At 41.8% G+C, this 12,160-nt stretch overlaps 1 protein-coding gene across 2 annotated transcripts in view; it reads left to right on the top strand.

The window, feature by feature from the left end:
• WNK3 (WNK lysine deficient protein kinase 3) overlaps positions 1-12,160 on the top strand; it is a 217,239-nt gene that overhangs the window by 94,299 nt on the left and 110,780 nt on the right. For both annotated transcript variants that reach the window (XM_068248302.1, XM_068248303.1), the window contains exons 3-4: positions 1,372-1,544; positions 5,902-6,122. In XM_068248302.1, the coding sequence (XP_068104403.1) occupies positions 1,372-1,544; positions 5,902-6,122 (394 nt within the window). The remainder of the gene's footprint in view (positions 1-1,371; positions 1,545-5,901; positions 6,123-12,160) is intronic.

Here is a 12,160-nt window from a genome sequence, read left to right as displayed (position 1 = left end):
GACAATACCTGAATACAAGAAAGATCAGATCATGCAGCACAGTATGAGTACAAGGTAATGCTTAGTCAGTCACTGGATGGAGCATGGAGATTAGGCAAGTTAGGTTCACTCAGATGCCTAGCATGGGTTCACAGTAATGGAGGTGCATGATCAGGTTGGACACAAAAGGAAGAGGAGAATCTTGTCTGTGAGGTTGACCCCAGTTAGGGAGCTGCTGCTAGAGGATTGTGGAGTATTTTCTACAGAAGCACATGCTGTGAAAATCTGTCTAATCAGTACTTTGGGTTTCATATAATTCTTAAATATACAGAATACTTGAAGATATTTACTGTCAAAGTAGACAGTTGTCTTCAAGATTTACATGCTAGATGTAGTAGGCTCAGAATCTGATCGTCAATGTTGATGGGGTACTACAATCATGGGCTTCGGTTCCCGCCAGGGATAATATCTATATGCATGTACATTTCAGCAGTGACTGAGAGCTTTCCTGGCATAGTTGTAAATCCGATCGAAAAATACTAGTTCTCGCTTATTGCAGAGTTTTATTTAAGCAGTGAGATTGGTCCCCTGCAAACTGTATGCAACTTGAAATTGGGCCAAATAGAATAATCAGGAAGTATTTTTGCTTGTCTGAATTCCAAAGTGCATATCATTTGCATTAAACAAGCTGCAATTACTAATTGACCACATCTAGCAGTGGCTGGATAGTCTACTGGTTAAGGGCTCTGCCTCTGACACATAAGGCCAGAATTCGAATCTCTGCTCTTCCTGTTCAGTAAGCCAGCACCTATTCAGTCGGGAAACCTTGGGCAAGGCTCCCTAACACCAAGACAGCAAAAAAGACTCAGGAAATTTTGGCGCACGATGTACCGCCAAAGGCCGTAATGGATGGGGAATAGTAATTAATGCCGCCAGGACTTTAGCAAGAGCAGGGTGCACCATTTTTTGGCTTTGCCTGGTTGCCCAAATTTCCCAGCACCTTAATTACATGCATGCCCCTAACACTGCTGCCGCCTATAGAGCGCGCCCTAGTGGCTGCAACTCTGGTGCTTTGAGTCCGCCATGAGAAAAGCATGATATAAATGTGCTGTGCCTTGTCTAGTGTGAGGTTTTGATTAAATCAATTTTTTATATGGATTACAGGAGTAGTAAAATATTTGTCTGATTTTCAATTTTTCTGTACTGTCAGCACTGTACAAGTTCATAAAATAACCAAAATGTGCTTCTAGGATTGTAGATGGCCAGTGATAAACACTTAGGTTTATTTTTAGTACTGCATTCATACAAAAATATTGGCACATAAATGCAAACATTCTCTCCTCCTTTATCTATAATATGATCACGTTTTGTTTTAATCTCTTTGTTCTCAAGGATCGAAAACTAACCAAAGCAGAGCAGCAACGATTCAAAGAAGAGGCAGAGATGCTAAAGGGGCTTCAGCATCCCAACATTGTACGTTTCTACGATTCCTGGGAGTCTACGCTGAAAGGAAAGAAGTGTATAGTCCTGGTGACAGAGCTGATGACGTCTGGCACTTTAAAAACGTAATTATTTTTACAGTTATTCAGCAGCAGCATGCTCTCCTGTCACTTTATTCCATCACATTGAGAGAACGCAGCAGAGAGGCTTTCACCTTTTCAGCAACCTTTATCAGCCGGGCCAGAGATCTGATAAGTCCTTTCATCTGAACCACTGGAAACTTTTACTGACGCACAAATCTGAGATCTAGTTCTTGAAGTTCAAGTTTTGTTATTTTTTCATGTTTGATTTTTGTATGCGCATTTTAGTTTGGGGTTTTGTTTTAGTCCTAGCAAACACACACACGTTTTTACCTGTTTGTTTTTTCCAAAGACTGGTCGCATTTCACGGACCTCCCAAGAGATTATCTGGTTCTGGAGGTAGTCAATGAGATGCCAATATTTCTGACTTGCATGCAGATTTTTTTGCAAATTGTATACAGCTTGGAACTGGGCCAATCAAATGTATTCCTGCTGGTTTGCATGGGAACAATTCAAGCTGTGTAGAATCTGCATTAAATTTACATACAGGGCAGATTTATTATTTCCTTGAACATCGAAGATCTGTGACTATCTCTTAAAGGAAACTTTAAAGAGAATCTGTACTCTAAAATTCTTACAATAAAAAGGATATCATTATATTCATTTTGTTCTCCTGGGCCCCTCTTTGCTGTTTCTGCCACTCCCTGCTGAGATCCTGGCTTGTAATTGCCAGTTTTAGGCAGTGTTTACAAACAAAAAACATGGCTACTAACCAGCATGTGACAGGCTCAGAGAAGCTCAGTCTGTGACTCATATAGAGCCTGCAGGGGGCATGGAGAGGGTGTGTATATGTTCTATCCTATCACAGCAGAGCAGCACATTCTTGCCTGAGCCGACAAAGCCGGCAAAGGAAAGAAGATTACATTAGATAACGGAGGTAATACAGCCACTGTGCAACTAGGAAAGGCTACAGTAAGACACGCCACATTAGAACAGGTATAGGAACTTATAGGATAGAAGAAATAAGGCTGAAAATGTTGTTAGTCTCTTTATGTGACCCAAAGGCTTTCCGTTTAACTTATCTGGGTATTCTGTAGTTCTTTAGGTCCCTTGCTGTCCTCATGATCTGATGCTCTCCTCTGCTGTGTTCCTCTGAAAGCTGGCTTACTGATCCCCGTTGCGGGCTACTGCAAGTTTTATGAACTGCGCATGCGGCAAGGCGCGATCGAGGCCAGGCCGCACATGTGCAGTAGTCTGCGACAGGACTCAGTCGGCCAGCTTTCACAGGAGCACAGCAGAGGAACGCAGTGGGGACCAGGGGGCTGGAAAAAGCCCCAGGTAAGTTAAACTGAATTTGTAGTAAGTTATAACCAGGTAGCACCACCACCACTGATTTTGTTGCCAAACCATGGATCCCCATGGCAGCAACCGGCCTAATTTCTCAACAGTGTAAAAACAATGAATCTGTGCTCAAATTAAGACGCAAAGACTTCCCTTATTTGTTCATTTATTTAAATCGAAATAGCCAGAAATGGACACACCTCTATATGGGCCACAGACCCTCCCCTAAAAAACAGGAATCAATGGGACAACAGATCCACTACATGCATAATCAGACACTCCAGCTGCATGCAATGGGACTGCATACTAACTTATTTCTGTGCGCAATCAACCTACACACAGGACTGGCCAGCACTTATTCCTAAATCGGGACCTCAATATGTTAAGTCAGAATCAGCAGCCTCTAGTGGGTCCTTTCAACCCTTCCTGGATGGCCCACTGAGCGGCCCCCCCCCCCCCCCCCCCCCCATCCTCTATAGCAACAGACTTGTTGCTTGCCTCTAGACTACAGATGTTCTTGTGCAGGACTCTGCTGTGAATGGTTTTCCAAGGGATAATCCTGCATCAGCTCAGAATTATTTGTATCTTGGGGGCCATCCCTATTCTCTGCCACTCTTTTAAACAAACGTGTTTCCATGTCTGAGCAGGTTGTTCTTTAGGACATATAACGCCTGGTTCAAGTAAGGAAGGTAAAACTGCTGCGCACAGGTTGCGGTAAAGGCGTATCATCTTTTACTACCCTGGCGTTGGTGCATTCCTTGCGCATAGCAGTTTTACCAGACATTTATAATGCTCATGTATAGGAGGGTAAAGGCCTTTTCTGTCATTATTGTTGAGCAGTGTGTTGGATATGATCATGCAGCTGTCACAAGAGGTAGAATATGCAGTCTAGGAATGGCTTAGTGATAAATAATGGCAAGTCGTAAGGGCAACGTTTTGGAAATGTGGAGTTAAAATTCCCAGTGTAAGTGGGTCCAAAGTATCTGTCGCCAATTAATTAGTTGCTGATATTTGGATTTTGCTGGATTTGTTGTTGCTGTTACTGGTTAAATATGGTTAAATATTATATAGTTTACATTTAGTTTAGGAGATTAAATTTAAGCTCCCAGGGATTTTGGAAGAACTACTGACCATTCTCTGGCACCTTCCCCCACATATCTAACTTTGTAGGATGGAATTATTAGTCCCTTGACCAAGGACTAGATTTCGGTCTCTCTCCCTCCTTCTGCATGCAGGAAGCTGTCACTGAAACTGGGCTAGTGCCTAATTCGGGAGTGCTTGGCTCATGCTTTCAATCATCTGCCTCCTGCGCTGACAACAGCTGCCCTCTCTGAGCTGCTGTAGCACAAAGTGTGACTGTTTAGGCTGGTTTATTCTGATGGTAGAGTTGCCTACTAGGCATCTTAAAATGCCAGGCTTTTGATCGTGTTTGCAGACCAGTTGCTCAAGCTGCAGACAGGCATGTTGAGGACTTTTGCAGGTGTTTTCCATATGCCTGACAATTGCTGTAGTATGAGTAAATGTGTCCAGCATTTTTAAGTGATTAGCTTGCACAGGAAAAATAAAGGTATAGAAAGAGGCCATTTTCTGTACTGCAAATGTTTAAAAAGAAAGCATTTCAAGCAGACCTGAAGTGAAAATTGATGAGATAAACCTCTCTATATGTATTGTCATGAGCCTATATTGGACTTTCCTGGAATCCTGTAGTCTTATTGGAAGTGAAAAAAATCAAGGTTTAAAGATTTGACTATATTGGTTGCTGACTCTTTTTCTGTTTTATTCAGCCTTATATAGACATATTTTGATCTATTGAATCCAGGGCTCTAAATGATGCATTTCCTGTTCTCGGATGTGTTTGCCTGGCTCATAGGAATTTTTTGATCTCTAACTAGTTATTGGTCAGAGTTGCATTACAGTCCAGCTGTAGAGAAACTGTCATTTAGAGCCCTGGATTTTAACTCTTACAGTGAGAAAAAAAGGAACAGACTACTTCTAAGTAGGACTGGGACTGTACATATGTTTATCTCGTTAAGTTTACATCAAAGTCTAAGAAGTGGTTGCCACAATGCATTTTAGACCTGCAGATCTTTTCACAAACACTTGAAATCCTTGATGGCAGAAGCCTCTTGAACTGTTCTCATCCATTTTCATTGTGAGAAGGCTTGGTGGTTCATGCGCGATTTTGAGACTTTGAAATACATGAAAACCACAGCCTCCACCGCATTAAAAACATCCATCAGCTCTAAACCTATTAAATTACAAAGCTTTGTTTTTTCGTAGCAGGCAACAAACCCCCTGCTTAGTTTTTGGTTGAAGATTTCCTCCCCCCGGACCCCCTCCCCCCAAATAATTTTTTTTCCTTTCTCGGCTTAAGGGGCCCATACTCTGGTCGATTTCAGCCATCGATTGATCGATTCGATTGTTCGGGAATCAATGGCCGATTTTGATCGATTTGATCTGACTGGATGGAAAATCTATGTTGATCTGCAGCTGGCAGCAGATCGATGGCCCATAGAGTTGATTTGGATCCAATGGTGCAATCGTGCATTTAGATCGATTTTCAATAGATTTCCTACAGATTTCATTCTAAAATCTATTGGAAATCTGTTCCTAGTGTGTGGCACACATTAGATTCCTGTCAGATTCTAATGTGCTCTGGCATACTCCAGCCTTTTCTAGTTGCACTGTCTCTGTAATCTTATCTTCTTTCCTCTGTCGGCTCTGTCTGGCTCAGGCTGGAATGTGTGGAATGTGCAGCACTGCTTGTGATAGGCAGAAGCTTTACACACCCTCTCCAAGCTCTCCTCTCAGCCTATCACACTCTGGTTAGCAGCCATGTCTTTTGTTTGTAAACACTGCCTAAAACTGGTAATTACAAGCCAGGTTTGCAGCAGAGAGTGGCAGAAACAGCACAGAGGGGCCCAGGAGAACACAATGAATAGAATGGTATGCTTTTTATTGTAAGAATTTGAAGTACAGATTCTCTTTAACCTCAGCTAAATAAAAATTCATGTTCTAGCACATGTCAGTAATGTGGTGTTTTTTTTTTTCTCCCTTGCAGTTACTTGAAACGGTTCAAAGTAATGAAGCCCAAAGTATTAAGAAGTTGGTGTAGGCAAATCTTGAAAGGGCTCCAATTCCTCCACACTCGGACTCCTCCCATCATCCATCGCGATCTAAAATGTGACAACATCTTTATTACTGGGCCCACGGGGTCTGTGAAGATTGGAGATCTCGGCCTGGCCACTCTCATGCGAACCTCCTTTGCAAAAAGTGTGATTGGTAAGTCTCCTCATTCTTATTGTTCGATTACACTGGGAAGAGGGTGTATGTATCTTTTAAAAGACACCCGCAATTGTTGAACAGAATAAAAAGTCAGTAGCCTTTTCGCAACATATCGTCATGTTCACTTATTCTTTCCCCCACAGTTTAAATTTCTGTTTTTTACTTGTTCTTTGAACGTAATTCCCCTTTAAACCCAGCTGCCCTTTTTTCTGAAGAGATGGTTTTGACAAAACTCAGATCAGCAATGTGCTGCTTCTACGTTCCATTTGTGAAAGCTAGGGGTTAAACAGGAAGCTTGTACTTTAGAATGTTCTGCATACTGTACTTTTACACTAGAAAGATACCCATGAGGTAATAAACATATTCTAGCACAACCGAAAAGATTGTGGTTTTGCTATGTTTGACTTACTGCAATGGAGATGTTAGAGCACTGTTTGCCTTGAAGCAGAGAGTGAAGAAGAGTTGTGGTGCTTAAAATTTTAAGTTTAGGAACCTTGGAAGGGTTAGTGAAGGTTATGTGTGTGTTAGGCTAGGGCTTACAGAGAAAGTTATCAGGCAGAGTGAGCAGTAAGCATCATTGGAAGAGTGCAAGTTAATGCTATGCTTAGGTGAAAGGTTAGGGTTAACTGTTAGTGTTATTGTGTTGTTACAGTAGGTCAGGGCTTAGGCATAAGGTAAGTTTAGAGCATAAATTTACAAATCCCTATGGAATTCAGGAACCGGCAGGAATTTTTTTGAAGTTTATTCCATTGACCACAATCAATAGCTCAAAAGTTAGGATCCAGCTGTAATTTTCAAGGAGCCTTGCTTACCTGACTCCTGGTATTTGTTCTGGTCTGCGGTAAGGTTAACGCACACCTGAAGTCAGAGGGTTATAGAGGCTGTCATATTTATTTCCTATGCTGGTTTTCCTGCGGATCCTCTGCCTCTAATACTTTTTGCCATAGACCCTCAACAAGCATGCACATCAGATGTTTCTGGCAAAAATCTGACAGGATTAGCTGCATTATTGTTTTAGGTGTGGGATTCAGACACTACTGATGCATCAAAAAGGAAATAATTATGGGAGCCTCCATATCCCTCTCACTTCAATTGTCCTTTTTTTTTCCAAATAATTTTTTATTGAAAGATTAAGTAAGAACAGATAGACAAAATAACATGTCATAGATATTAAGTGTATAAAATCGGATATTAGTTATGTCATGTAGTTGAGCTTGTGGTACATTTGTACAGGTTTTGATAGTCCAGAATGATGTGCAGAGTTCAATTGTAGGTTATTACGAGGTAACTATGTACCAGGTTGTCTGCTTTGGTCTATTCCGAATATTTCTGGACAAGGAAATCAGGAAAGTGGTGACAATGGTGAGGTAGTCCACTTAATACAAAAGGAGTGAGGAATACATGTCATATATGTACCAGAGTAGCATAGAATTTGAAATACACCAGAACTTGGTTTTATTGAAAAACATTTTCGGAAGTGACATGGACTTAGTAAGACATATACAAACAAAAATAGGGGACGAGAAGAAGAGTGAGAGAGAGGAGGGGAGGGGCAGGAGGTGTAGGAGGTATGTCTAATCCCCGGTCAAGCCTATTTTGTGGTGTTTATAAAGTTCCATTTCCTAGGGTGATGGATGTTACGGGGGCCTGGTCTCTACGAAGAATTACCATAGCTTTCTCTGAGTCCCTAAAATCCATCCATACAGCCCATTTAGCTACGAAAGATTCAGCGTTGTCTGAGGTCGGGGTATAGAGGTCCTCCAATCGCATAGTTGCATTTATTTCTTTGAATAATTCCGCCATAGTAGGTACTGAGCTTGATTTCCAGTGTCGAGCTATTAGTAATCTCGCTGAGATAAGTAGAATAGTAGAATAGGAGTTATTGATTTTTTGATACTGGAAGTTCTACCAGGGAGTAGTGTCAAAAGGGCTGTTGAAGCCTTTAAGGGCAGAGATGAACAATACAATTGTTTGTGGACCTCAAACACCCCCACCCAGAATTCTTGTATTTTAGGGCACTCCCACCAAATATGAATATAGGTTCCCGTAGATTGCAAACACCTCCAACATTGGTCCGAACTGTCTTGACTATATTTAGACACCTGCGATGGCACACGATACCATCTGGCAAATATTTTGAAGTTTCTCTCTTGATGGTTTAGGGAGACTGAGGATTTGTGTGTTAACTCAAAGATTTTTTCCCAATCTTCTGCTGGTAGAACCTGTCCTAGGTCTCTATCCCAGGTGTCCGTTAACTTAAGAAGGTCTTTTTTGCTGTTGGTGCACACTAATAATGAATAGATTAGGGAGACCTTGTGATTTAGGGAAGAGGTTGTAGCGCACATTCGTTCGAATGGAGTTAGATTTCTATGAATGTTAGTTTTAGACATCAGAAATTTATAGAACCAAGAAAGCTGGGACCACATTAGCCAATTTACTGTAGGAGGATTTTGGGGATTGCCTATATTGACCTGTGGTAGAAGCCTATTAGAGGCGGTGATGTGCCTCACCTGAGGCCAGAAATCCCTGTCCCATCCCAGGAAAGATGATTGCTGGATCCCGGTGGCCAGATTGGGGTTGTCAAAGAGAGGAGTAAGTGGGCTATAAAGGGTAGATAGTTTGAGACGTTCTCTGACATTACCCCATTTTCTTAGAACAATTTGGGTCCAGAATGCAATGTCAGCAGGCCCCGGTTTCTGATCTGATGGTATCCAAAGCAATGCTCTAGGGTCTAGTTTGGATGTGACTGACTCCAGAATGACCCATTGCTTGCTATTTCTATCTTGGAACCAATTAAGAACATGGGTTAGGAGAGAAGCATAGTAATATGTTTTAATGTCAGGTAGACCCATGCCACCCTCTGATTTGGGTCGTGTAAGGAGTTTGAATTTTGTTCTATGCGTTTTGAGTTGCCAAATAAAGTTTAACATTAGTGATTGTAATTTTTTGAGGAAAGAGCAGGTTAACCCAATGGGGATGGCTTGTAGTGTATATAAAATTTTAGGGAGGGTATCCATTTTAATAATATTTATATGACTGGACCAGGTGAGCCTAAGATTAGTCCAGTTATCTAGTTCTTTTTGGATTTTGTTAAAGAGTGGTGGGTAGTTAAGTTGAAATACTTTACTTAGATCATTAGGAATTATAATTCCTAGGTATTTGATATGGCTGGACTGCCATCTAAAGTTGAAGGAGTTTTTTAGGGTATTAAAGGGGAACTGAAGAGAGAGGTATATGGAGGCTGTCATGTTTATTTCCTTTTAATCAATACCAGTTGCCTGGCAGCCCTGCTGGTCTATTTCTCTGCAGTAGTATCTGATTAAAACCAGAAACAAGCATGATGCTAGTCTTGTCAGATCAGACTTATAAGTCTGAACCACTGAAACACCTGATCTGCTGCATGCTTGTTCAGGGGCTATGGCTATTAGTATTAGAGGCAGAGGATCAGCAGGGCTGCCAGGCAACTGGTATTGTCTAAAAGGAAATAAACATGACAGCCTCCATATACCTTTCTCTTCAGTTCCCCTTTAATCGTGGCTGTAGGGAGATTGATATTAATCGCTTCAGTTTTAGTAATATTTATTTTAAAATTGCTAACATCTCCAAATTTATTTAAGTCTGATAGAATATTCTATGTGTGGATTTGAGATATATAGTAATAGGTCATCTGCGAATAGTGAAAGTTTGAAGTGGTGGTCACCTATTTTTATCCCATGAATTGAGAGATTTTGTCTTAGTGCTATTGCTAGGTGTTCCATGCAGATTACATAGAGTAGTGGGGATAATGGGCATCCCTGTCTGGTGCCGTTGGTAATTTTGAAGGCGTCCGACAGGGTCCCATTAACTCGAATCTTCAATTGTCCTTTAAGCTTTTGGTGGGGAAAGGTTAAAGCTTAACTAAACCCAAAGTTGAACAAGTCCAATTCTCTATACAATCAACTTTTATATATTGTATTTTTTTATTTAGTTTTCATATTCCCAAACATTTTTTGTAGGTCTTCTTGCCTGCAGCTGTGCACCTATCCATACAGATTTCAGACCTCTGGAGACAGAGTAATTTCTTGTTAGCAAATTATGGTCTAATTGCTCAGCACCTACTTTCTGTGAACCACATGCCAGCCTTCTCTTGCATACAAATAGCTTCTAATGTAATGCAGGGAATGTAGTCTGGCATCTATTGTTCTTCATACTTTGGGTGGCACATGAGCTCTCCTGATTGACCTTCCCATCAGTTGAGGATTGCTATGGTGTGTGCTGTTGGGGGGTAGGGGTAGGGGTGAGCTTTACTACTTGCCTATGGGGTGCTGCTACTCCCGCCCCTAGCCCGTACGACATGTATCAACTTCTCGGCAAACTGGCTGTATCTACTGAATTTTGTAGTTCCTGGTAGAGTCTCAGGGTGCTGCAATGATTGCTGGGGGATGTGTTCAGTGGATGGGAGTACAGAGCTAATGCGTATTAAGGTTAAGGTAGGCCTGTTGGGAAATGAGGCAGAGGGGTGGGGACACTGTGAATCCTACAGAGGCACAAACGGTTGGGATCAAGGTTATGGTAAAAATGAAAAACATTTTTAGGTTCACTATTTGACAATGTGTCACTTATTCTGGAGACTATCTGAGCTAATTCATAATCTGGCCAAACTGGCTTATCTTAACCAAAAATCGTTTGCTTAATCTGGCCAAACTGGCTTACCTTAACCAAAAATCATCTGTTTCGCTGGCAAAGGTTGAAAGTGCTTAACATGGTCATAAGGGACTACTGTTAGGTTAGTTAATTAACAATCTTGTGAGCAAAGCTGTGTGCATGACTGCTGTAGCAAAAGTATTATTTTAAGTCCAAGGTGGCTAAAGTTCATTGAAAAATGGTCTCTATTAATAAATCTATGCTGCATCGAAGTGTTAACTTCAGTGCATCACATGTAAACAAAACAAAGATCAACGACGTCGTGCAGAGCAAATAGGAGGTCAAACCATTTATAGGTTCCAATGTCCTTGAACGAAAGTCAGAGAATAAACAATCTGTTTTATGTGTAGCAAAGCTTTTTTTTCAAGGGTTATAAACTCTGTCCGGGTTTTTTTATGTTTAAAATATGACGATATTTACTCACTCCTGCCAGGAAATTTTGATGGTGGAGAAAATAAATGAAATCTGCTTAAAAGGGTCACATTGAAAAAAACCTCTAAACCTTCCTCACTGTTATCCAAAAGGCGATATTACTTCTATCTGCATGCCTATCAGCAAGGCTTTCAATCACTGCATGTTGAAGTATCCCCACTAATTTTAAAGTGAAAATAAGAAACAGACACCAGAAATTAGTGGTTCATTATGCTATGCAAACCGAGAAAACAGAGTAGATATCCCTTCCTTTCAAAGGTGATTAGGGTTAGGCCTATGTCACACGAGCCGCTGCAGGTGGTGCAGTCACTGGCTGTCACCTACTCTTGTGCTTCAGCTGGGCACTTGCTAGCGCTCCTCAGCGTGGCCTGAGCATTGAAGTCACAACACAGCATTGAACGCAAAAAAGTGGTAACGTACATTAATGCTGCTTTACCGTCGCATGAAGTACAGTACAGCATACAGGACATGAAAAGTATGCTTTCCTGTCCCTGGTAACGAGAGGTGCCGCACGCAATGCAGCAGTGTTAGCATAACGTTACAATGTGACGCTAACGTCGCACTGTGAATGTCCCATAGGCTTATGCAGTGCGGTAAGCTGCGTTACATGACTTAACGCAGGCCCGCAATGTCCCACTTTGAATGTAGCCTACATGTCTTAAAAGGACTACTGTAGGGGGGACAAGAGTTGAACTTACCTGGGGCTTCTAATGGTCCCCGGCAGACTTCCTGTGTCTGAGCAGCCACTCACCGATGCTCCGGTTCACTTCTTGAATTTCTGGAAGTGAACGGGAGGTGGGGACTGAGTATCTTTGACTGCTGCACGGGCACAGGACGTCTGTGGTGGGGGACCGTTGGAAGCCCCAGGTAAGTTCAACCCCCCCCCCCCTCCCTCCCCCCCCCCCCCCCCCAGTAGTTTT

The sequence above is a fragment of the Hyperolius riggenbachi genome, chromosome 8 (genome assembly GCF_040937935.1).
Source record: "Hyperolius riggenbachi isolate aHypRig1 chromosome 8, aHypRig1.pri, whole genome shotgun sequence".
NCBI classification, from domain to species: domain Eukaryota; kingdom Metazoa; phylum Chordata; class Amphibia; order Anura; family Hyperoliidae; genus Hyperolius; species Hyperolius riggenbachi.
Note: the sequence above shows the minus strand (reverse complement) of the source record. Positions and strands in the feature narration are given on the sequence as shown.